The 27,181-nt window shown below is 45.1% G+C and overlaps 1 protein-coding gene and 1 long non-coding RNA gene across 2 annotated transcripts; both read right to left on the reverse strand.

Annotated features, from left to right (window-relative positions):
- Window positions 1-10,837: 10,837 nt before the first annotated feature.
- LOC145876115 (uncharacterized) lies at window positions 10,838-14,663 on the reverse strand. The gene is made up of 3 exons (XR_014391421.1): window positions 14,469-14,663; window positions 14,228-14,274; window positions 10,838-13,854 (listed from the first exon to the last, which is right to left on the reverse strand). It is a non-coding gene; the product is annotated as an uncharacterized LOC145876115 (long non-coding RNA).
- Window positions 14,664-15,598: 935 nt separating this feature from the next.
- On the reverse strand, window positions 15,599-20,652 carry LOC145876116 (NLR family CARD domain-containing protein 3-like). The gene is made up of 3 exons (XM_082971896.1): window positions 18,867-20,652; window positions 18,415-18,588; window positions 15,599-16,264 (listed from the first exon to the last, which is right to left on the reverse strand). The coding sequence occupies exons 1-3, from the start codon at window positions 20,246-20,248 to the stop codon at window positions 16,075-16,077; spliced, it is 1,746 nt and encodes a 581-aa protein (XP_082828022.1). The 5' UTR covers window positions 20,249-20,652; the 3' UTR covers window positions 15,599-16,074.
- Between the last annotated feature and the right edge of the window lie 6,529 nt (window positions 20,653-27,181).

The following is a 27,181-nucleotide window of genomic DNA, read 5'->3' on the forward strand; positions in this document are numbered from 1 at the left end:
CACATGATAAGAGTTATCCTGATCAGCTGGCCCATCGACACTACTCCTAAACTATACCAAAACTAATTTCACACATGAAAATAGTTAGCCTGTAGACAAGGTTACGTTTACAATAATCTGATGAGTGACAATATTAGGCCTATCAGTTGTCATATTGAACATGAATAGGTGGGAGCATCTTGTAATTGACAGATGCAGTGAAAGGAGCATCTCTTTATCAAATCCTCCTTCAGAGTCACATGCAGGTAACACATTGTGATTTCTATATAATACTGTATCTGAAAGAGCAGATTCTGCAGGTTAAACATTGTGATTTCTATATAATACTGTATCTGAAAGAGCAGATTCTGCAGGTTAAACATTGTGATTTCTATATAGTACTGTATCTGAAAGAGCAGATTCTGCAGGTTAAACATTGTGTTTCTATATAGTACTGTATCTGAAAGAGCAGATTCTGCAGGTAAAACATTGTGTTTCTATATAGTACTGTATCTGAAAGAGCAGATTCTGCAGGTTAAACATTGTGATTTCTATATAGTACTGTATCTGAAAGAGCAGATTCTGCAGGTTAAACATTGTGATTTCTATATAGTACTGTATCTGAAAGAGCAGATTCTGCAGGTTAAACATTGTGATTTCTATATAATACTGTATCTGAAAGAGCAGATTCTGCAGGTTAAACATTGTGTTTCTATATAGTACTGTATCTGAAAGAGCAGATTCTGCAGGTTAAACATTGTGTTTCTATATAGTACTGTATCTGAAAGAGCAGATTCTGCAGGTTAAACATTGTGATTTCTATATAGTACTGTATCTGAAAGAGCAGATTCTGCAGGTAAAACATTGTGATTTCTATATAGTACTGTATCTGAAAGAGCAGATTCTGCAGGTAAAACATTGTGATTTCTATATAGTACTGTATCTGAAAGAGCAGATTCTGCAGTTTCCTTGACACTTACCTTTATCAAATAACTCTCAACATTCAAGAGGTGCAGCTTTATTTCCAAAGTTCCATTTTTCTTCAACAATATCCGTGTTGTCCATGTTTTAATCACATGACCACTCCAGCAGCAGCATTGATCTGGCAACTAAGCAAAAACTATTAACATAATCAAATTAAAACCTGCTATTCTGTCGTCAATGGATGAACGGCCAATAGCAACCAGATAGAAACTGATCGTGGTGCATGTGACCTCAGTTCTGGTTAGCTGCAGATGTCGAAACCAACTTGCTCAAGGTCTTTCCATGTCTGGGGAAAGATGAAACCAGGCCAGCGGGTGACTGTCTGAGACTGTCTGAGACTGTGGTTTTGAGTCACGTGGAGCCTTACATGTACAAAGGCAGAATTATGACCATGGACAGCTTCTTCACATCAATTCCCTGTCAGACAAGTTGATTGCAAAGAAGACTAGCCTGCTATGAACAGTGAACACACAAAGTTGACTAGCCTAGCCAGGTCATTATAGTATATACAGTATCTCTACCATATACAGACACCAACTACTATCCCCTTCTATTATGTTACTTTCACATTAGATGGCAAGACTCTGTAAATGGTACTAATACGGTACTTGCCGCTGGACTGTTGCAGTGTTCTACAATGTGCTCGACATGGCTGCTATCAACACGTGTTGTACAAGCAATGCCTTGTCAAGACAGTCAGCAGGAGAGATTTCATGATGGATCTGGCATGTGAGCTTTGTGAGAACCACATGAACGCAGAGAAAGAAGCTACAGTCACCAAGCAGGCAGCAGGTCCTGCTCTCCCTTTTCCCCCAGGCACCACATCTCCCTCGGGGGAGAAAGAAGCTACAGTCACCAAGCAGGAAGCAGGTCCTGTTCTCCCTCTTCCCCCAGGCACCACATCTCCCTCGGGGGAGAAAGAAGCTACAGTCACCAAGCAGGAAGCAGGTCCTGCTCTCTCTCTTCCCCCAGGCACCACATCTCCCTCGGGGGAGAAAGAAGCTACAGTCACCAAGCAGGAAGCAGGTCCTGTTCTCCCTTTTCCCCCAGGCACCACATCTCCCTCGGGGGAGAAAGAAGCTACAGTCACCAAGCAGGAAGCAGGTCCTGTTCTCCCTTTTCCCCCAGGCACCACATCTCCCTCGGGGGAGAAAGAAGCTACAGTCACCAAGCAGGCAGCAGGTCCTGTTCTCTCTTTTCCCCCAGGCACCACATCTCCCTCGGGGGAGAAAGAAGCTACAGTCACCAAGCAGGAAGCAGGTCCTGTTCTCCCTTTTCCCCAGGCACCACATCTCCCTCGGGGGAGAAAGAAGCTACAGTCACCAAGCAGGCAGCAGGTCCTGCTCTCTCTCTTCCCCCAGGCACCACATCTCCCTCGGGGGAGAAAGAAGCTACAGTCACCAAGCAGGAAGCAGGTCCTGTTCTCCCTTTCCCCCAGGCACCACATCTCCCTCGGGGGAGAAAGAAGCTACAGTCACCAAGCAGGCAGCAGGTCCTGTTCTCCCTCTTCCCCCAGGCACCACATCTCCCTCGGGGGAGAAAGAAGACACAATGTCAAGTCGGCAGGTGCACACCGAACAAGGCCAATGAAAACCGATTAGATTTGTTTGTGGACGCGAAGCATAAAGAGAAGATGGGATTGATTCACGTGTAAAGGCGCGGTACAGTGTCTGATACAATCAACAAATTATTGTTTTAATATCTTGTCATCAATATATTTCCACAAATATCTATTTATGAAATTCATCTTTTACAATTGTTCCCTGGTGCTTTTGATTAGGAATACAGCAAATCGTTTCACCAGCGGACCTGGCTGGTTTTATTATTATTATAGATCTTTTTGTTTCTAATTTGTCAAAAGAAACTGTAAATTGACTTTATTAATTACTATAACTCCATTACTAATCAAATCTACAAATACAGTTGATCAAATGGATTCCACTGTAGTGTTTTATTGTCAGGGAAATAGGCTGTAGGACAATTTTATTTTCTACTTTGTAGAATTAACAATTGTTATTTTATTTATATATTTCCACTCATATTTCTTCATGTAATTTATCCTTTACAATAGTTTATACACTATGTATCAAGTGTTTATTTAACAAACCATGTTTTCACACCTTGCACCTTGCTGGTTGATATGCATCTGATGCTTATGCTAATGTGGACGCCTGGCAACTTTCTCTAGCGGGGACGTATATGCTGATAGACCAGGTGGTTCTAGTGTTAATTAATGACTGGTAGATGGGTGTTCTGATAGGCTGATAGACCAGGTGGTTCTGGTGTTAAGGACTGGTAGATGGGTGTTCTGATAGGCTGATAGACCAGGTGGTTCTAGTGTTAAGGACTGGTAGATGGGTGTTCTGATAGGCTGATAGACCAGGTGGTTCTAGTGTTAAGGACTGGTAGATGGGTGTTCTGATAGGCTGATAGACCAGGTGGTTCTAGTGATAAGGACTGGTAGATGGGTGTTCTGATAGGCTGATAGACCAGGTGGTTCTAGTGTTAAGGACTGGTAGATGGGTGTTCTGATAGGCTGATAGACCAGGTGGTTCTAGTGTTAAGGACTGGTAGATGGGTGTTCTGATAGGCTGATAGACCAGGTGGTTCTAGTGTTAAGGACTGGTAGATGGGTGTTCTGATAGGCTGATAGACCAGGTGGTTCTAGTATTAATTAATGACTGGTAGATGGGTGTTCTGATAGGCTGATAGACCAGGTGGTTCTAGTGTTAAGGACTGGTAGATGGGTGTTCTGATAGGCTGAAAGACCAGGTGGTTCTAGTGTTAAGGACTGGTAGATGGGTGTTCTGATAGGCTGATAGACCAGGTGGTTCTAGTGTTAAGGACTGGTAGATGGGTGTTCTGATAGGCTGATAGACCAGGTGGTTCTAGTGTTAAGGACTGGTAGATGGGTGTTCTGATAGGCTGATAGACCAGGTGGTTCTAGTGTTAAGGACTGGTAGATGGGTGTTCTGATAGGCTGAAAGACCAGGTGGTTCTAGTGTTAAGGACTGGTAGATGGGTGTTCTGATAGGCTGATAGTCCAGGTGGTTCTAGTGTTAAGGACTGGTAGATGGGTGTTCTGATAGGCTGATAGACCAGGTGGTTCTAGTGTTAAGGACTGGTAGATGGGTGTTCTGATAGGCTGATAGACCAGGTGGTTCTAGTGTTAATTAATGACTGGTAGATGGGTGTTCTAATAGGCTGATAGACCAGGTGGTTCTAGTGTTAAGGACTGGTAGATGGGTGTTCTGATAGGCTGAAAGACCAGGTGGTTCTAGTGTTAAGGACTGGTAGATGGGTGTTCTGATAGGCTGATAGACCAGGTGGTTCTAGTGTTAAGGACTGGTAGATGGGTGTTCTGATAGGCTGAAAGACCAGGTGGTTTTAGTGTTAAGGACTGGTAGATGGGTGTTCTGATAGGCTGATAGACCAGGTGGTTCTAGTGTTAAGGACTGGTAGATGGGTGTTGCTCATGCATTCACTCATGCTGACCGGCTCCAGTACTTTATTCTTGACTAAACCTCCAAGTCAGCCTAGACTTTTGGTCTGATAGCAGAAGCTACAGGTCCTGCTTTCAGAACCTTTGGTTTGCTGTCTGGCTTAATGCCAAGCTTCCCTGTGATGTCGTTCATACAACCCTGCTGTCCATTAAATCTGTCTGTTTCTTTAAGATGGCAGGTAGGTCTATGTCTCCACGTGTCATTGTCTGCACTGATGGCCAGTCCAGTGTGATTTTCTCCAACTATGAACATCCCAGTAGTGACACATAGTCTCCTTTCAGGAGGTAGAGTGGCAGCTTTCAGTTTGTCTGTATACCTGAACTGTGACATCAGTGATGTCTCTCAAGGTGACAGATTCACCTGTGTAAGTCTTTAACACGAGGTGCGCTGGTTGAAGTGGAAGGTGTTTCAGTGTGATTTCCTGGTCTGATGAGTCACTCACCTCAGTGTTCTCTTACTCAATAGTGTGAACATGTTTCTTGTTTCCCGTTTTGCATTTTCTGTTCTCTTTTTGTTTCTAGAGGATTTGTCAAGTGTGTATTTTTTTACCACAGGCTGGACAATCCATGTCCTTACACCAGCATGTAGAATCCTGACACCCCTTTACACCACAGGCTGGACAATCCATGTCCTTACACCAGCATGTAGAATCCTGACACCCCTTTATACCACAGGCTGGACAATCCATGTCCTTACACCAGCATGTAGAATCCTGACATCCCTTTATACCACAGGCTGGACAATCCATGTCCTTACACCAGCATGTAGAATCCTGACATCCCTTTATACCACAGGCTGGGCAATCCATGTCCTTACACCAGCATGTAGAATCCTGACATCCCTTTATACCACAGGCTGGACAATCCATGTCCTTACACCAGCATGTAGAATCCTGACATCCCTTTATACCACAGGCTGGACAATCCATGTCCTTACACCAGCATGTAGAATCCTGACATCCCTTTATACCACAGGCTGGACAATCCATGTCCTTACACCAGCATGTAGAATCCTGACATCCCTTTATACCACAGGCTGGACAATCCATGTCCTTACACCAGCATGTAGAATCCTGACATCCCTTTATACCACAGGCTGGACAATCCATGTCCTTACACCAGCATGTAGAATCCTGACATCCCTTTATACCACAGGCTGGACAATCCATGTCCTTACACCAGCATGTAGAATCCTGACATCCCTTTATACCACAGGCTGGACAATCCATGTCCTTACACCAGCATGTAGAATCCTGACATCCCTTTATACCACAGGCTGGACAATCCATGTCCTTACACCAGCATGTAGAATCCTGACATCCCTTTATACCACAGGCTGGACAATCCATGTCCTTACACCAGCATGTAGAATCCTGACATCCCTTTATACCACAGGCTGGACAATCCATGTCCTTACACCAGCATGTAGAATCCTGACATCCCTTTATACCACAGGCTGGGCAATCCATGTCCTTACACCAGCATGTAGAATCCTGACACCCCTTTATACCACAGGCTGGACAATCCATGTCCTTACACCAGCATGTAGAATCCTGACATCCCTTTATACCACAGGCTGGACAATCCATGTCCTTACACCAGCATGTAGAATCCTGACATCCCTTTATACCACAGGCTGGACAATCCATGTCCTTACACCAGCATGTAGAATCCTGACATCCCTTTATACCACAGGCTGGGCAATCCATGTCCTTACACCAGCATGTAGAATCCTGACACCCCTTTATACCACAGGCTGGACAATCCATGTCCTTACACCAGCATGTAGAATCCTGACATCCCTTTATACCACAGGCTGGACAATCCATGTCCTTACACCAGCATGTAGAATCCTGACATCCCTTTATACCACAGGCTGGACAATCCATGTCCTTACACCAGCATGTAGAATCCTGACACCCCTTTATACCACAGGCTGGACAATCCATGTCCTTACACCAGCATGTAGAATCCTGACATCCCTTTATACCACAGGCTGGACAATCCATGTCCTTACACCAGCATGTAGAATCCTGACATCCCTTTATACCACAGGCTGGACAATCCATGTCCTTACACCAGCATGTAGAATCCTGACATCCCTTTATACCACAGGCTGGACAATCCATGTCCTTACACCAGCATGTAGAATCCTGACATCCCTTTATACCACAGGCTGGACAATCCATGTCCTTACACCAGCATGTAGAATCCTGACATCCCTTTATACCACAGGCTGGACAATCCATGTCCTTACACCAGCATGTAGAAGAAGCCTGATTTCCCACCTTGCCACAGTGGAAGCATGTGACTTGATTTTCCTGTCTCTGATTTTCAGTTGAAACTCTGAGCACTTTTCCTTTTTTTGTGATCAACTTTTTTATTTATTATAAAGGAACACAGACAAGAACAAAAAGCAGCAGGAATGGTTATACAGCTAGAGACACAATACTGTTAAAATATAAATATCAGTATATTATGTAAACCAGGTATTGCAGGTAAATACAATTATAATTAACCACATATAAAATCACTCACCTGAGCTGCATCAACCCCTCCTGGGACCACCCCAACCCACCCTCCATCCCCTCCTGGGACCACCCCAACCCACCCTCCTACCCCTCCTGGGACCACCCCAATCCACCCTCCTACCCCTCCTGGGACCACCCCAACCCACCCTCCATCCCCTCCTGGGACCACCCCAACCCACCCTCCATCCTCTCCTGGGACCACCCCAACCCACCCTCCAACCCCTCCTGGTACCACCCCAACCCACCCTCCAACCCCTCCTGGGACCACCCCAACCCACCCTCCATCCCCTCCTGTGACCACCCCAACCCACCCTCCAACCCCTCCTGGGACCACCCCAACCCACCCTCCATCCCCTCCTGGGACCACCCCACCCCACCCTCCATCCCCTCCTGGGACCAACCCAACCCACCCTCCTACACCTCCTGGGACCAACCCAACCCACCCTCCAACACCTCCTGGGACAGATTTTGACTCATATTGAGTGATAAGACTGAGCTATTTAAAAACACTTTTTCAACATTTCAAGATAGCAGTTAGTTCAGTTTGATCTTATTAAAGACAGCTGTATCATTTTTTTATTCATTTTGACATATTGTTTGGGACCACTTTTTTTGCTCTGTTTGAAGGCTGTCAGCTTCTTCTCAGGAAGAGAATCCCTTAGCCTTTCGACTAATTTTGGGTTAGTTCGACTAATTTTGGGTTAGTTCTCTCAAGAAGAACTAACCCATCTCAACATGACAGAAAGTAAGACAGGGAAACCCATCTCAACATGACAGAAAGTAAGACAGGAGAACCTATTTCAACATGACAGAGAGTAAGTCAGGAGTCCCTGACCTTATCTTCTCTCAAGAAGATGTCTGGTAGGCCCATTTAAATACCTTTTTTGGACATTTCAAGAGCCGTCCGCCAGTCCGGAGCCGCCAGAGCCGCCCTCCAGTCCAGAGCCGCCCGCCAGTCCGGAGCTGCCCGCCAGTCCAGAGCCGCCCGCCAGTCCAGAGCCGCCAGAGCCGCCCGCCAGTCCAGAGCCACCTAAGTGGGCGAAGCCTAGGGTGGAGCGGAGTCCACGTCCCGAACCTAAGCCACCTCCAGTATAGGTGGGTTGGGGAGGGGGGGTGTAGCACTAGTGCCGTCGTTGACGGCAGCCACCCTCCCTTCCCTCCCTTTTTGTTTAGGGGGTATTTGGGTTTTGTTTTTGTTCTTGTTTTGGGGGGGATTTTGGTTTTTCTTTTTAGGTGCATTCTGGGGTCTGCACCTTTAGGGGGGGTACTGTCACGTCCTGACCAGCAGAGGGAGTAATTGTATTATATTTGGTCAGGACGTGGCAGAGGGGTATTTGTTTCATATGGTTCGGGTTGTGTGTGTTATTTAAGGGGTGTTTGATTTATGTAGTCTGGGGTTTAAGTTTTGTTCTAGTGTTGGTGTCACGTCCTGACCAGCAGATGGAGCTAATGTTTTAGTTTTGGGGTCAGGACGTGGCAGTTTTGTGTATGGGAATGTTTGTATTGTTGATTGGGACTTCCAATTGAAGGCAGGTGTGTTGAGTTGCCGTTGATTGGAAGTCCTATATAGGTGTGTGTGTTTTTCTTTGGGGTTGTGGGTGGTTGTTCTTGCACTGCGTTTTTGTATGCCTGTAAGACTGTCCCTGTTGTGTTTATTGTTTTTTCAGTGGATGCTTTACTCCTTTTTAAAAAATTAAAATATGAGCATCCATATTCCCGCTGCGCCTTGGTCCTCCTTTCAACAGCACGAAGGATTTTGTGACAGAACCACCCACCAAAGGACCAAGCAGCAGAAGAGGAGGAAGCCACTGGAGAAAAAAATGGAGGAATGGACCTGGCAGGACGAAAGACAATTCTGGGAGGACAAGTTAAGGGAGCTAAGGGAACCTGAGAGGCAGCCCCAACATTTTTTTTGGGGGGGGGCACACGAGTAGTTTGGCCAGGCCAGGGAAGAGCCGTAAGCCAGCTACCCGTGACTACAGGGAGGTGCGTATGAGGTGGAGGGCGCCATGTTACGCTGAGGTACGCACCATCTCGCCTATACGGACGCACAGCCCAGTCCGCCCGGTACCAGCGCCCCGCAGGTGCCAGGGCAAGGTGAGCATCGAGCGGAAGGGGTGAAGCCAACCCTGCACTCAAGACCACCAGTGCGCCCTTTCGGTCCGGTGTTTCCCGCTAGACGCACTAGCATGGAGGTGCGTGTCTCCAGGCTGGCACGTCCAGTACCAGCCCCACGCATCAGGAGTCTAGTGCGTCAGCCCAGTCTCGCCAGGCGTAAGTCGCCAGAGCTGCCCGCAAGTCAACAGTCACCAGAGCTGCCCGCCAGTCAACAGTCGCCAGAGCTGCCCGCCAGTCAACAGTCACCAGAGCTGCCCGCCAGTCGTACGTCGCCAGAGCTGCCCGCCAGTCGTACGTCGCCAGAGCTGCCCGCCAGTCGTACGTCACCAGAGCTGCCCGCCAGTCGTACGTCACCAGAGCTGCCCGCCAGTCGTACGTCACCAGAGCTGCCCGCCAGTCAGGAGTCACCAGAGCCGCCCGCTAGTCAGGAGCCGCCAGAGCCGCCCGCTAGTCAGAAGCTGCCAGAGTGGCCCGACTGCCCGGAACTGCCAGAGTGGCCCGACTGCCCGGTTCTGCTAGGGTGGCCCGACTGCCCGGTTCTGTCAGGGTGGCCAGACTGCCCGGTTCTGCTAGAGTGGCCAGACTGCCCGGTTCTGCCAGAGTGGCCAGACTGCCCGGTTCTGCCAGACTGCCCGGTTCTGCCAGAGTGGCCAGACTGCCCGGTTCTGCCAGAGTGGCCCGACTGCCCGGTTCTGCCAGAGTGGCCCGACTGCCCGGTTCTGCCAGAGTGGCCCGACTGCCCGGTTCTGCCAGAGTGGCCCGACTGCCCGGTTCTGCCAGAGGTGCCCGCCTGCCCGGATCTGCCAGGGTGCCCTGCCTGCCCTCCGGCCCAGCCCGAGTGGCCCTCCTGTCCTCCGGCCCAGCCCGAGTGGCCCTCCTGTCCTCCGGCCCAGCCCGACTGGCCCTCCTGCCCCCCGGCCCAGCCCGAGTGGCCCGAGTGGCCCCCGGCCCAGCCCGAGTGGCCCTCCTGCCCTCCGGCCCAGCCCGAGTGGCCCTCCTGTCCTCCGGCCCAGCCCGAGTGGTCCTCCTGTCTCCGGCCCAGCCCGAGTGGCCCGCATGTCTTCCGACCCAGCCCGAGTGGTCGGTCTGCCAGGGTCAGCCCGAGTGGCCCGTCTGCCCGGTGCAGCTATCGGCGCCACCAAAGTGGGCGACGCCGAAGGTGGAGCGAGGTCCACGTCCTGCACCTGAGCCACCTCCAGGATAGGTGGGTTGGGGAGGGAGGGTGTAGCACAGTGCCGTCGGTGACAGCAGCCACCCCCCTTCCCTCCCTTATTGTTTAGGGGTTATTGTTTATGGGTTTTTTGTTGGTGTTTTCTGTTGGTAGGTGCATTCCGGGGTCTGCACCTTTAGGGGGGGGGGGGTACTGTCACGTCCTGACCAGCAGATGGAGCTATTGTTTTAGTTTTGGGGTCAGGACGTGGCAGTTTTGTGTATGGGAATGTTTGTATTGTTGATTGGGACTTCCAATTGAAGGCAGGTGTGTTGAGTTGCCGTTGATTGGAAGTCCTATATAGGTGTGTGTGTTTTTCTTTGGGGTTGTGGGTGGTTGTTCTTGCACTGCGTTTTTGTATGCCTGTAAGACTGTCCCTGTTGTGTTTATTGTTTTTTCAGTGGATGCTTTACTCCTTTTTTAAAAATTAAAATATGAGCATCCATATTCCCGCTGCGCCTTGGTCCTCCTTTCAACAGCACGATGGATTTTGTGACAGTTGGTTTTCTATGGTTTATCTAGTTGTTCTGTTTCTTTGTTAGTCTGTGTGGCTCCCGATCAGGAACAGCTGTATGTCGTTGTTCCTGATTGGGAGTCATATATTAGGAGTGTGTTTTCACCTGGGGTTTGTGGGTTGTTGATTTTGCACTGCTGTATGTAAGTCCAAAAAATGACAAACCGACAGACAGGCTTTCTTGTTTTCCGTGTTCATTTTATTCTAATTAAATAGAAGAATGAGCATTCCCATCTGCGTTTTGTCATCCATTCACCACGACAGCCGTTACAACATGAGACAGGGAGAAGCAATGTAAAATCAATAATGAAATTGTTTCCACAATTAACATGCTTTTTCTTGTTTCAAGTATGTTTTATTATGAAAAGTACAATATAACCATGTATACTTGTACAACTATGGAGCGTATGTCCACATATAATTGTACAATTTGTTTTTCCAACATAAAAGACAAGAAATGATCACATTGGTATTTTAACGGTGTTATTGTAAGAGTTTAAATGTTTAAACAGAGGATACATCTAAAACAGGATAAAACAAGTGCAGTATGTTGTGAGAATGTTACTTTAACGTCGACTCATAACGTCACACTATAACTTCATGGGAGTCTTGTGGAAAGACTGCATGTTGTTTTGGGTGGATTGAGTGACGTCTTCATCAACATTTTGCAGAATATTCCGGTAATATTTTCACCTCTTGTCGGCTGCAGACATTCATAAGGAGTTCCAGTAGTTTATTTGCCATTTGCAGGTATTAAAAGTAATACATACATTGTAATTCCTTGTTGGAGCTCTCTCACATACAGGACAGTACATAGCAGAGGAGGCTGCTGAGGGGAGGACGGCTCATAATAATGTCTGGAACAGAGTGAATGAAATGGAACACATGGAAACCACGTGTTTGATACCATTCCACTTATTCCACTCCAGCCATTACAAGCCTGTCCTCCCTAAATAAGGTCCCACCAACCTCCTGTGGTACAAACACAAACAGTGAAATATATCATAAAAAAATGCAAAGTGGTAAAAGATCAGAAAAAATTACAAGCCTGTCATGTGTGAGTGTTCAGTGTGTGTTTGTCCATTGTGTGTGTTCAGTGTGTGTGTGTTCAGTGTGTGTGTGTTCAGTGTGTGTGTGTCCAGTGAGTGTGTGTGTGTGTCCAGTGAGTGTGTGTGTGTGTCCAGTGAGTGTGTGTGTGTGTAAGTGTGTGTGTGTCAGTGTGTGTGTCCAGAGTGTGTGTGTGTCCAGTGAGTGTGTGTGTCCAATGTGTGTGTATCCCGTGTGTTTGTCAAGCATGTGTGTGTCCAGTGTGTGTGTGTGTGTGTGTGTGTGTGTGTGTGTGTGTGTGTGTGTGTGTGTGTGTCCAGTGAGTGTGTGTCCAGTGTGTGTGTGTCCAGTGTGTGTGTGTGTGTGTCCAGTGAGTGTGTGTGTCCAATGTGTGTGTATCCAGTGTGTTTGTCAAGCATGTGTGTGTCAAGCGTGTGTGTGTGTGTGTGTCTGTGTCCAGTGTGTGTGTGTGTGTGTGTGTGTGTGTGTGTGTTTCAGTGTGTGTGTGTGTTTCAGTGTGCGTGTGTGTGTGTGTGTGTGTGTGTGTGTTCAGTGTGTGTGTGTGTGTGTGTGTGTGTGTGTGTGTGTGTGTGTGTGTGTGTGTCCAGTGTGTGTATGTTTCAGTGTGTGAGTATGTGCCCAGTGTGTGTGTGTGTGTGTGTGTGTGTGTGTGTGTGGGTTCGTGTGTGTGTGTCCACTGTGTGTCTGTGTTGAGTGTGTGTGTGTGTTGAGTGTGTGTGTGTCCAGATTGTGTCCAGTGTGTGTGTGTGTGTGTTCAGTGTGTGTGTGTGTCCAGTTTGTGTCCAGTGTGTGTGTGTGTCCAGTGTGTGTGTGTGTGTGTTCAGTGTGTGTGTGTGTCCAGAATGTGTTTGTGTGTGTCCAGTGTGTGTGTCTAGTGTGTGTGTCTAGTGTGTGTGTTGAGTGTGTGTATATCCAGTGTGTGTGTCCAGTGTGTGTGTGTGTGTGTGTGTCCAGTGTGTGTATGTGTCCAGTGTGTGTCCAGTGTGTGTGTTGAGTGTGTATATCCAGTATGGGTGTGTGTGTCCTGTGTGTGTGTGTCCTGTGTGTGTGTGAGTGTGTGTGTGTTCAGTGTGTGTGTGTGTGTGTTTATGTGTGTGTGTGTGTTCAGAATGTGTTTGTGTGTCCAGTGTGTGTGTGTTGAGAGTGTGTGTGTTGTGTGTTGAGAGTGTGTGTGTGTGTGTGTGAGTGTGTGTGTGTGAGTGTGTATGTGTCCAGTGTGTGTGTTGAGTGTGTGTGTGTCCAGTGTGTGTGTGTGTGTGTGTGTGTGTCCAGTGTGTGTCTGTGTCCTGTGTGTGTGTGTGTGTGTGTGTGTGTGTGTGTGTGTGCAGTTATTATTTCAGGGACACTGAGTCACCATCATCCCAAACCCAAAACCCTGGATAGAGGGGCGCAGTGAATGTGGAGGTGAATGTGATCAGGTGGGTCAGTGTGTCAGAGGAGGCTCTATAGAAGGACAGAGTGCCGGCTGACCAGTCCAGATACACTCCTACTCTGTGGGAGCTGGAGGAGGGGACGTCTATGGTAGTGGAGTTATTATTATACCAGCTGGAGGAGGGGACGTCTATGGTAGTGGAGTTATTATTATACCAGCTGGAGGAGGGGACGTCTATGGTAGTGGGATTATTATTGTGCCTGGCTCTGTAACTGTTGTCAGAGCAGAACAGACTCCAGGACTTGTCATTCCATCCAAGACAACAGTCATCAACCCCTCCTCTCCTGTTGATTCCTTTATATGTCACTCCTATACCAGCCCCCCCACTCCACTCTACCTCCCAGTAACAGCGCCCAGTCAGACCCTCTCTACACAGCACCTGTCTCCAGTCCTCAAATCTCTCTGGGTGATCAGGATACGGCTGCTTCTCTCTCCTACATGTCACCTTTCTGTTCTCCTCAGACAGAGAGAGGAGTCTGTTTACTGTGTTTAGGTCCAGTGTGAGATCACAGACATCTGATGGATGAAACCAGACACAATATTAGAAATCATCATCATTCACATTAGAATGTTAACTCACTTTTCACTAATTCATTTAATGTAGATGTTTCTAGGTATCAAAAGGAGAAGTTAAGGTAACTTGAGACTTGTTGAATGATCATATGTTATACTGTATGGTAATATAAAACACACTTATTCACAATAATTATACACACACACACACACACGTCAACTCTTTGTAAACTTTGGTGTCCCTGATTTCTGCTTCTGTAGAACTACAGCTGATATTTAATATGACCAAGTCAGTAATGATGGTGGTCTTTGACTTTGACTTAACTTGAATTAAGACTTATTCTTAGTCATATTCTTCACAGCAGTCAACACTCACATTTTCTAATCCCAGGTTTCATTCTGAACTCTCCACCATGTTCCACACTGTAGCGGTAAGCAGAAGAACAGACAGTCATTGAGGGATACACCTGAACTCACTCACACACACGCACGCGCACACACACACACACACACACACACACACAACTTTGTCCAAGTGGTGGTAAGAATGTTTGTCTTAACTAGCCTGAAAAGTCCAACATGTCTGATATGAACATTGACATAAACCCTCTACATACTTGAGTTTCTCCAGTCTGCAGTGTGGATCCTCCAGTCCAGCAGAGAGCAGTCTGACTCCTGAGTCTCCTGGGTGATTGTAGCTCAGGTCCAGCTCTCTCAGGTGTGAGGGGTTTGACCTCAGAGCTGAGACCAGAGAAGCACAGCCTTCCTCTGTGACTAGACAGCCTGACAGCCTGCAAAGAGTCAAATCAAATTAAAACCACACTGCTATTCTTTGGTGGTGAAAATAGTGGCAGTATATTTCTTCAACATATTCAGATATATCAGTCATGAAACCTGCGATATCTATTCAGAAATTAATGTATCATATTATAAATGACAAATTATCAAAGTATTGCCTGCAGATAGAAACATGAATAATACAAATATTTGAGAAGACTGACCAGACCAGTTTAAAAGCAGTTTCATATGAGGTGAGAGTATATAATGTCACCTTTTATATGAGGATATTTTCATTCATTTCTGTTTCACCATTTAGAAATAAAAGCACTTTATGTATCTTGTAATACACTATGAGTATTAAAATAGTCAAAAGATTAGTATTTGGTCCCATATTCTTTGACTGCAATGACTACATCAAGCCTGTGACTGCCATGATTGAGAAAGATCATGAATGATAATGAGTGAGAAAGTTACAGAGGCTACAACAAAACATGCTAACCTCTCACCATTACCAATTACAGAGGCTACAACAAAACATGCTAACCTCTCACCATTACCAATAACAGAGGCTACAACAAAACATGCTAACCTCTCACCATTACCAATAACAGAGGATACAACAAAACATGCTAACCTCTCACCATTACCAATAACAGAGGCTACAACAAAACATGCTAACCTCTCACCATTACCAATAACAGAGGCTACAACAAAACATGCTAACCTCTCACCATTACCAATAACAGAGGCTACAACAAAACATGCTAACCTCTCACCATTACCAATAACAGAGGATACAACAAAACATGCTAACCTCTCACCATTACCAATAACAGAGGCTACAACAAAACATGCTAACCTCTCACCATTACCAATAACAGAGGCTACAACAAAACATGCTAACCTCTCACCATTACCAATAACAGAGGATACAACAAAACATGCTAACCTCTCACCATTACCAATAACAGAGGCTACAACAAAACATGCTAACCTCTCACCATTACCAATAACAGAGGCTACAACAAAACATGCTAACCTCTCACCATTACCAATAACAGAGGCTACAACAAAACATGCTAACCTCTCACCATTACCAATAACAGAAGCTACAACAAAACATGCTAACCTCTCACCATTACCAATAACAGAGGCACATTCCTCATTATTCACGATTCATTCCTGATTATTCATAATCATGGTATCATCCACATGAATGTAGAAGTGTTCAGAAACATCTGCTCTTCTTACTGACAATACAAGTGAAGTGACTCCAAAATGACAGGACATTATTCACCATTAAGTTACTATTAGAAAAAATATAATCTAAAACACAACCAAATTTAAAACTGTAAGCTTCACTGTCCAAACACATATGGTGTGGACTATGTGTGTCTGGTAAACACATGTGGATCTGGTGAACAGTTATCACTTGTTGACCAACTACAGGAATACTGACCTCAGAGTCTCCAGTTTACAGTGGGGATTCCCCAGTCCAGCAGAGAGCAGCTTCACTCCTGAATCCTTCAGGTCATTGTTACTCAGGTCCAGCTCTCTCAGGTGTGAAGGGTTTGAACTGAGTACTGAGGCCAACACCTCACAGGATGTGTCTGTGAGTTTACAGCCAGTGAGTCTGCCAACACAGAAGAAATACAATGACAGACAGGTTGTATTACAATGATACACTTAGCTTTCCCTGTTTACGCTGTTACCCGTTAACAAATACTGTGTTGGGTTTGACTTCAGAGCTGAGATCAGAGAAGCACAGCCTTCCTCTGTGACTAGACAGCCTGACAGCCTGCAAAGAGTCAAATCATATTAAAACCACACTGCTATTCTTTGGTGGTGAAAATAGTGGCAGTATATTTCTTCAACATATTCAGATATATCAGTCATGAAATCTGCCATATCTATTCAGAAATTAATGTATCATACTATAAATGACAAATTATCAAAGTTTTGCCTGCAGATAGAAACATGTATAGTACAAATATTTGAGTAGACTGACCAGACCAGTTTAAAAGCAGTATCAGTCAAAAGACAGACAGTGAGGTATCAGATTTAGATTGTATTGAGCATACAGTCCACACCATATCTATTTTGACAGTGAAGATAACATTTTAAGTGTGGCTCTAAACTCCAACATTTTGGATTTCAGATCAAATGTTGCATATGAGGTGAAAGTATATAATGTCACCTTTTATATGAGGATATTTTCATACATATCTGTTTCACCATTTAGAAAAATAAAAGCACTTTATGTAGCTAGTCCCCTTATTTGAATAAGTCATAAGTATTCTGACCAATTAACTCTTAGTGTATTAAAATAGTCATAAGTTTAGTATTTGGTCCCATATTCTTTGACTGCAATGACAACATCAAGCTTGTGACTGCCATGATCGAGAAAGATCATGAATAATAATGAGTGAGAGAGTTACAGAGGCTACAACAAAACATGCTAACCTCTCACCATTACCAATAACAGAGAATACAACAAAACATGCTAACCTCTCACCATTACCAAATCCGGAGGCTACAACAAAACATGCTAACCTCTCACCATTACCAATAACAGAGGCTACAACAAAACATGCTAACCTCTCACCATTACCAATACCAGAGGCTACAACAAAACATGCTAACCTCTCACCATTACCAATAACAGAGGCTACAACAAAACATGCTAACCTCTCACCATTACCAATAACAGAGGATACAACAAAACATGCTAACCTCTCACCATTACCAATAACAGAGGCTTCAACAAAACATGCTAACCTCTCACCATTACCAATAACAGAGGATACAACAAAAGATGCTAACCTCTCACCATTACCAATAACAGAGGCTACAACAAAACATGCTAACCTCTCACCATTACCAATAACAGAGGATACAACAAAACATGCTAACCTCTCACCATTACCAATAACATAGGCTACAACAAAACATGCTAACCTCTCACCATTACCAATAACAGAGGCTACAACAAAACATGCTAACCTCTCACCATTACCAATAACAGAGGATACAACAAAACATGCTAACCTCTCACCATTACCAATAACAGAGACTACAACAAAACATGCTAACCTCTCACCATTACCAATAACAGAGACTACAACAAAACATGCTAACCTCTCACCATTACCAATAACAGAGGCTACAACAAAACATGCTAACCTCTCACCATTACCAATAACAGAGGATACAACAAAACATGCTAACCTCTCACCATTACCAATAACAGAGGCTACAACAAAACATGCTAACCTCTCACCATTACCAATAACAGAGGATACAACAAAACATGCTAACCTCTCACCATTACCAATAACATAGGCTACAACAAAACATGCTAACCTCTCACCATTACCAATAACAGAGGCTACAACAAAACATGCTAACCTCTCACCATTACCAATAACAGAGACTACAACAAAACATGCTAACCTCTCACCATTATCAATAACAGAGGCTCATTCATCATCATTAACGATTCATTCATGTTTATTCATAATCATGGTATCATCCACATGAATGTAGAAGTGTTCAGAAACATCTTCTATTCTTACTGACAACACAAGTGAAGTGACTCCAAAATGACAGGACATTATTCACCATTAATTTACTATTAGGAAAAATATAATCTAAAACATAACCCAATTTAAAACTGTAAGCTTCACTGTCCAAACACATATGGTGTGGACTATGTGTGTCTGGTAAACACATGTGGATCTGGTGAACAGTTATCACTTGTTGACCAACTACAGGAATACTGACCTCAGAGTCTCCAGTTTACAGTGTGGATCCTCCAGTCCAGCAGAGAGCAGTCTGACTCCTGAGTCTCCTGGGTGATTGTAGCTCAGGTCCAGCTCTCTCAGGTGTGAGGGATTTGACTTCAGAGCTGAGACCAGAGAAGCACAGCCTTTCTCTGTGACTCCACAGCCTGACAGCCTGCAACAAGATCATCATGACTTCACAAACACACTGTTTAGTTAACACCAGTAGTGTAGAAGGACAATGGAAGATGCATTTGGTTCATATTCCCAAACAACATATAGATTCATCTTCTGTCTCCTAGAATTGTATGGTCATATTGTATTACTAGATTGAATATCTGATTCAATATGTTATTCAATATAATATTATATACATATTATAATACATATTTTTCTCTAAACATAATATTTCTTCCCGATGATTAGTTCTTAAATGTCATTTTATGTACTCACAGAGCAGCTCTGGAGGCTTTGACCACTGGTAGCAGCCTCAGAAGACCTTCCTCTGATCTGGAGAATTTCTTCAGGTCAAACACATCCAGCTCATTTTCTGAAGTCAGCAACACAAAGACCAGAGCTGACCACTGTGCAGGTGACAGGTTGGGTTTTGAGAGACTTCCTGATCTCAGGTAGCTTTGGATCTCCTCCACTAGAGAATGGTCATTCAGTTCATTCAGACAGTGGAACAGATTGATGCTCCTCTCTGGAGAGGGATTCTCCCTGATCTTCTCTTTGATGTACTTTACTGTCTCTTCATGGCTCTGTGAGCTGCTTCTTGTCTTTGTCAGTAGACCTCGTAAGTGCTTCTGATTGGACTCCAGTGAGAGGCCCAGAAGGAAGCGGAGGAAAAGGTCCAGGTTTCCCGTCTCACTTTGTAAGGCTTTATCCACAGCACTCTTGTAGAAAGAAACTTCAGACTTGTCTCTGTACAGCAGAGAAAAGATACTGGACTTTGTTTGCAGTTTGTCCATGAGATTCTCATTGTTGTTGATGAATGAGAGGAACACATACACAGCAGCCAGAAACTCCTGAATGCTCAGATGAACAAAGCAGTACACCTTGTCCTGGTACAGCCCAGGTTCCTCTTTGAAGAGCTGTGTGCACAATCCTGAGTACACAGCGGCTTCATTGACATCAATGCCAGCCTCTTTCAGGTCTTCTTCATAGAAAATCAGATTGCCCTTCACTAGCTGTTGAAAAGCCAGTTTTCCCAGTGACAGAATGCTCTCTTTATTCCAGTGTGGACCTGTCTCTTCTTTCCCAAGATACTTTTCATTCTCCTGTTTGGTATGAAACACAACAAGGTCTGTGTACATCTCAGTCAGAGTCTTGGGCATCTCTTCTCTCTTATGTTTCAGCATGTGTTCAAGGACTGTTGCAGAAATCCAACAGAAGACTGGAATGTGGCACATGATGTGGAGGCTCCTTGATGTCTTTATGTGTGAGATGATTCTGCTGGCCAGGTCCTCATCACTGAATCTCTTCCTGAAGTACTCCTCCTTCTGTGGGTCATTGAACCCTCGTACCTCTGTCACCTGGTCAACACACCCTGAAGGGATCTTATTGGCTGCTGCAGGTCGGGTAGTTATCCAGAGGAGAGCAGAGGGAAGCAGATTTCCCTCGATGAGATTTGTCAGCAGAACATCCACTGAGGTTGACTCTGTGACGTCACAACAGATCTTGTTCTTCTGGAAGTCTAGGGGCAGTCGGCACTCATCCAGACCATCAAAGATGAACAGAACTTTGTACTTGTCGTAATTGGAGATTCTTGATTGTTTGATTTCCATTGAGAAGTGATTGAGAAGTTCAATCAAAGTGTGTTTGTCCCCTTTCATCAAATTCAGCTCCCGAAAAGGGAATGAAAACACAAATTGAACATCCTGATTGGCTTTTCCTTCAGCCCAGTCCAGAATGAACTTCTGCACAGAGACTGTTTTTCCAATGCCAGCGACTCCCTTTGTCAGCACAGTTCTGATAAGTTTGTCTTGTCCAGTTAAGGGTTTGAAGATGTCGTTACATTTGACTGCAGTCTCTGGTCTTGCTTGTTTCCTGGTTGTTGTCTCAATCTGTCTCAGCTCATGTTCATTATTGACCTCTCCTGTTCCTCCCTCTGTGATGTAGAGCTCTGTGTAGATCTTATTGAGAAGTGTTGGGTTTCCTTGTTTAGCGATCCCCTCAAATACACATTGAAACTTCTTCTTTAGATTAGATTTGAGTTCACGTTGGCAAATCACAGCAAGCTCATCTGAATGAAGAAATAGCACAGAGGATATTAATATTATGTCTGTTTTAATGCCTACAGTATTGTAGGACTGTTATAACATTTTAAATTATAATCATTTATTCTCTTAACTGACTGTATAAATGTGTAAATGTTTTCATAATGCATTACAGACTGGTGTGACTGATTATATTATTATTGGTATTATTGATGGTATTATTAATGTTGTCTCTCTCTCTCTCTCTCTAAATTAATCAACACAACACATCCCTGCTGCTACTTGATGAGGCCACTAGGTGTTGTGTTAAGGCTGCTACAATATCATTGAGTTACACAGCTACTTTAGCTGTACTTTAGCCACAGCTTTTAAATGTTATAAAACAGCATTCAACATGAGGCAGACAGATCTTACATTTCTCCAGTGTGTCAGCAAGCTCCTTCTGGTTCATTTTCCTCAGGACGTGCAGTGTGATCTTCAGAGCCCCCTCTCTGGCACTGCACTCCTGCTTCTCATCTTCAGCATCCACCACTTCCTCATCCTGCTTCTGACTCTCAAAGCCTTCTGGGAGTTCTGGACTAAGAATCCCCTTGAATATCTTCAGCTCGTTCTTCACAAATGTCATCATTTTCTCTTCAAGCAGCTAAAATAAATCAAGTAAATAAGTTAAGCAAGAGAATAAATGCTTTCTCATTAACACATTAATGAATAATTGACAGATCAACTTTACTTGAGGTCAACAAAAAACAAATGTACATAACAGGACCACATACACTGAATATGGAGGCCAGGTCTGTTTGATGACTCTGGGAAGACTGACCACTGAGAATCTCTGACTCTGATCTCTCCTGTTGGTTTCTGTGGACGAAACATGAGATTACATCTCCTCATCCAGGGAGTACACACACACACACACACACACACACACACACACACACACACACACACACACACACACACACACACACACACACACACACACACACACACACACACACAGGGAGGGAACGTTGTGTTTGTTTAATATTGTTTTAGGACTATGAAAATGGACTAAAGGATTAGCCTATGAATTATGAAAACAACAAAAATAAATGGGAAAATCAGAGAGGAGAAATGACTAGAGACAGTGTTGTTTAACTCACTGACCATGACCCATGAGTTCTTCTTACCTTTGTTCAGTAGAAAAGTCTCCCTCTCTAAAGGATATAGGAGGTTCCATAGACCAGTCACTCTTCATGGACACACAGCTGGGTACAGGGGAGGCTGGTCTCTCCTGCTTGATTGGTCTTCAACACAACAGAGACAAACATTACATCTTTCACAGACAGGGATTTGTTTAAAATCTATCACTTGATGGTTCCATTTCAGAGACAATAGTCATGTTTGTTTTTGCAAAATGCTATATATCTGCCTCACTCTCAAATGTGACCGACAGGCTCAATTTGGTAATTAACTGAATTAACTAAATGTATGGTGTTTTTGGTTTATGTCAGTTTAATTGTTTGTTATGGTATAAGTTGTTATTTTATGTTTGTAAGTTATAAAATTAACTAGTAATTCTGAGTAATTACTACTTTATTAAGGAATTACACATTATTCAGTACTACTGCAGTTGCTAAATAATTCTAATAGATGGCAGCATAAGACCACAAATGATATTTTAGAAGATTAGTTTAGTTTTGGCTAAAATAGGTCATACGTAGGGTTAGTGTTTCTGTTTTGCACTTTGTGACATCTGCTGATGAAAATGGGCTTTATAAATACATTTGATTGATTAATTGTTAGGTTTAGGGTTCTTAAGGCAAAAAACTGTGGCAGGGGGTGTTTGTTTAGAGTGTTTCGGGTTTTGTTGGGGTATGTTCTTGTTAGTTTATTTCTATGTTCGTTCTAGTCTTTCTATTTCTATGTTTAGTTAATGGGGTTGACCTTCAATTGGAAGCAGCTGATCCTCGTTGCTTCTAATTGAAGGTCCTACTTATTAAGAGGGGTGTTTTTTCTATGGGATTTGTGGGTAGTTGTTCCGTGTATAGCTGTATGCCTTACAGGACTGTTCGTCGTCGTTGTTTTTGTATACGTGTGTTTTGTTTTGGTTTTCCTTCTTCCTGCCTAATAAAAAGAAGATGAGTATATACATTCCCGCTGCACCTTGGTCCAATCCCTACGACGACCGTGACAAGACAAAATAATATTGGCCTAAATGCTCAAGCATACACACATTCGTTCTGTCTGCTCAGACTAACAGCCTCACTTGTTGTTCCTGTCAATTAGACACGCAGTGTCAACCAATGAACCAAAGATGCGTGAGGGAGGGCTGAGCCAACTGTGAAGCTAGCTGTAGCGGAGCTTCGAGAAACTAGCAGGCCTGCTAGTGATAGTGGTGGAGCCAGCACCTCCACACGTGGAGATGTATCCACTCAGTCCAGTAGACCTGCTAGTGATAGTGGTGGAGTCAGCACCTCCACACGTGGAGATGTATCCATTCAGTCCAGTAGGCCTGCTAGTGATAGTGGTGGAGCCAGCACCTCAACACGTGGAGATGTATCCACTCAGTCAAGTAGACCTGCTAGTGATAGTGGTGGAGCCAGCACCTCCACACGTGGAGATGTACCCACTCAGTCAAGTATGCCTACTCCATGGCCCACAGCAACGCAGTCCTCTATGGACCAGTTTATGCCAAAGTCTATGTCTGGCAAATTGATGTTGCATTGGCTAAAATGATTGCCACCGATTTCCAGCCATTTTCGATCATGGAGGACAGAAGTTTTAGAAATTATAGCAATAGTCTAAATCCAATGTACACAATTCCAAGCAGGAAAACCCTTTCAAAATCACTTATTCCACAACTGTACAAGAGCACACAGGCTTCATTGCGGGAAAGAGTCCAAAAAGCTACTGCAGTTTGCCTTACCACTGACTGCTGGACATCAACTTCATACGTCGGTTACATGTTACTTCATTGAAGATTTTTCGATGTCTAGCTGTCTTCTGGACTGCTTTGAGTTCAGCGACAGACACACCTCAGAGAACTGTTGAGAGTGGCCAGAGAATGGCAAGTAGATGGTAAAGTGGTCTGTTGTGTTAGCAACAATGCAGCCAACTTAACTAAAGCCATGACATTTTAAAATGGACCCATGTCTTGCCCACACAATCAACCTGATTGTAAGAGATGCTCTGAAGGTGATGAAGCCCACTGTGGACAAAGTGAAATCAGCTGTGGAATACTTTCACAGGATCACAGTAGATGCTGAAAAACTAAAGTCTACACAACGCCAGATGGGGATGCATGAGCTGAGGCCTAAACAAGACTGCACTACAAGGTGGAATTCAACATTGTATATGTTGAAGCGGTTTCTTGAGTCAAAGGATGCCATCATCTCTACCCTGGCCATTGTCAATGCACCTGTTGATGCTCTGACCCAGAGGCATGGGAGGTGGTGGAGGAGGTGTGCAATGTCCTGGAACCCTTTGAGCAGTTCACTGTGGAGATCAGTGGAGAGAGGTACAGGAAGCAGTTATTACTGCATCATTATTTAATCCAGTATTATATATGTATATGAGCAGTAGATGAGAATGTAGTATCAGTAGACAAAACATGAAGCTGAACTAATAAGTTACTGCTCTCTCTTTTCAGCTATGTGACAGCCTCAAAAATGATACTTCTGTGTAAGGGTCTGCAGCGAATCACAGCCAGCCACTAGAGAGAAGCAAATGTAACCACAGGACATGTGACAGAGTTGATGGACACCCTATGTTCATCAATGGACAGAAAGTTCCACAGAATGGAATATAATCACGTGCTATCAGAAACGCTGCACTTGACCCCAGGTTTAAGAAGTTAGCCTTCAGTGATGCCAGAGAGATTGATGAGGCTCTTCAAAGAATAACCTCCGCAGCAGGGAGGGACAGCCCCAGCAGTCAGCTGGCTCAGGCACCAGGGCAACAGGAAGAAAAGGGATCAGATGGAGCAGAAACACCAGCAGTAGTGTCACAAACGTCTGCTGTTTGGATGCTGTTTGACGAGAGAGCAACTGGGGATGCAGCACGAAGGAATCCCTCAGCAGATGCCATAATGGAGGTCCGATCCTATTTGGAGGAGACCCTCCGTTTGGGAGCCAAAAGAGCCGGAATGCCCGTCACTAATTCCCCAAGAGCACCTCAGCCCACTCTGTGCGTAACCGGACAATATGCTTGTCTCCACACCGTACGTAGCATTTTGTAGCATTAGCATTTTGTCTTCATTTTGGCAGATTAACTCATGCTTATTTCTGAAGATAAACTCAGGTTTTCACCCAGCAGCTAAGGAGTTGGAGATGTGGCAGGAGTTGGACCTGTGGCTGAAAGGTGGCTGGTTCAAATCCCGGGCTGTGCGCTGGAAAATACAGGCAGACTTGATCTGACCACTGGAGGGCTGCTGGGTTCACATCCTCAAAACAATCACCATTCGTTGATCAGAACTCTAGAGGTTCTTCTTCACTGAACCCAAAAATATATATAACTTTTAGTGATTCCATATATTAAGGAAGTGATAGAAGCCTTTTTGGTTCTATAAGGAACCTTCTTTTCTGAGTGTAAAATTAACACGTTTTTCTTTTGATTATTTAATTATCTACATCATGTTATTTCAAGATATCCCTTTGGGAGCGCAACATCACGTTGTTAAAAAATAATCCTAAATTGGGCGTGGCTATAAATTAGGCAAATTGAAGGCATCTCGGGCGTAATATGTGTTCGATGAAAATGAACATTGTATGCAATGTTGTAGGCAACATTATTGGCAAGGGACTTGATGCCTACTATGCTAAAGCTATTTAGAGTTGTTAAATGGGTGTGAAGAGTGTGTTGATATAACGGTAATATTGTCAAAATTCTTATTGTAACAACGATCATAATTGGTAAAGAAAATATGCATTCCATTATATTAGGCAATAATTAAGAGTAGACAAAGTGGTTGTGTCATGTGAAAATGTCTACCAAACATGATACCTTGTAGTGCTTCTGATCCAGTTTCTACTGGTCTGACTGAGGATATGAACTCTGACCTGTCTACCAAACATGATACCTTGTAGTGCTTCTGATCCAGTTTCTACTGGTCTGACTGAGGATATGAACTCTGACCTGTTCACCAGATGTGATACCTTGTAGTGCTGCTGATCCAGTTTCTACTGGTCTGACTGAGGATATGAACTCTGACCTGTTCACCAGACGTGATACCTTGTCCCGAAACTGTAGTTTCAACCCCCTCCCTCCCTCCCTCACTCCCTCCCTCCCTCCCAATCCATCCCTCTTTCTCCCTCCCTCAACCTCTGAATGCTCAACTATGAAAAGCATCCTGACATTTACTCCTGAGGTGCTGACCTGTTGCAACCTCTATAACCACTGTGAATATTATTTCACCCTGCTGGTCATCTAGGAACATTTGAACATCTTGAAGAACAATCTGGCCTTAATGGCCATGTACTCTAATAATCTCCACACGGAACAGCCAGAAGAGGACTGGCCACCCCTCATAGCCTGGTTCCTCTCTACCCAGCACAGCCAGAAGAGGACTGGCCACCCCTCATAGCCTGGTTCCTCTCTACCCAGTACAGCCAGAAGAGGACTGGCCACTCCTCATAACCTGGTTCCTCTCTACCCAGTACAGCCAGTAGAGGACTGACCACCCCTCAGAGCCTGGTTCCTCTCTACCCAGTACAGCCAGAAGAGGACTGGCCACCCCTCATAGCCTGGTTCCTCTCTACCCAGCACAGCCAGAAGAGGACTGGCCACCCCTCATAGCCTGGTTCCTCTCTACCCAGCACAGCCAGAAGAGGACTGGCCACTCCTCATAGCCTGGTTCCTCTCTACCCAGTACAGCCAGAAGAGGACTGGCCACCCCTCAGAGCCTGGTTCCTCTCTACCCAGTACAGCCAGAAGAGGACTGGCCACCCCTCATAGCCTGGTTCCTCTCTACCCAGCACAGCCAGAAGAGGACTGGCCACCTCTCAGAGCCTGGTTCCTCTCTACCCAGCACAGCCAGAAGAGGACTGGCCACCCCTCATAGCCTGGTTCCTCTCTACCCAGTACAGCCAGAAGAGGACTGGCCACCCCTCATAGCCTGGTTCCTCTCTACCCAGTACAGCCAGAAGAGGACTGGCCACCCCTCAGAGCTTGGTTCCTCTCTACCCAGCACAGCCAGAAGAGGACTGGCCACCCCTCATAGCCTGGTTACTCTCTACCCAGCACAGCCAGAAGAGGACTGGCCACCCCTCATAGCCTGGTTCCTCTCTACCCAGTACAGCCAGAAGAGGACTGGCCACCCCTCATAGCCTGGTTCCTCTCTACCCAGTACAGCCAGAAGAGGACTGGCCACTCCTCATAACCTGGTTCCTCTCTACCCAGCACAGCCAGAAGAGGACTGGCCACCTCTCAGAGCCTGGTTCCTCTCTACCCAGCACAGCCAGAAGAGGACTGGCCACTCCTCATAGCCTGGTTCCTCTCTACCCAGCACAGCCAGAAGAGGACTGGCCACCCCTCAGAGCCTGGTTCCTCTCTACCCAGCACAGCCAGAAG

Source organism: Salmo salar, unplaced genomic scaffold (assembly GCF_965601325.2).
Source record: "Salmo salar unplaced genomic scaffold, fSalSal1 ptg000432l, whole genome shotgun sequence".
In the NCBI taxonomy this organism is placed as follows: Eukaryota; Metazoa; Chordata; class Actinopteri; order Salmoniformes; family Salmonidae; genus Salmo; species Salmo salar.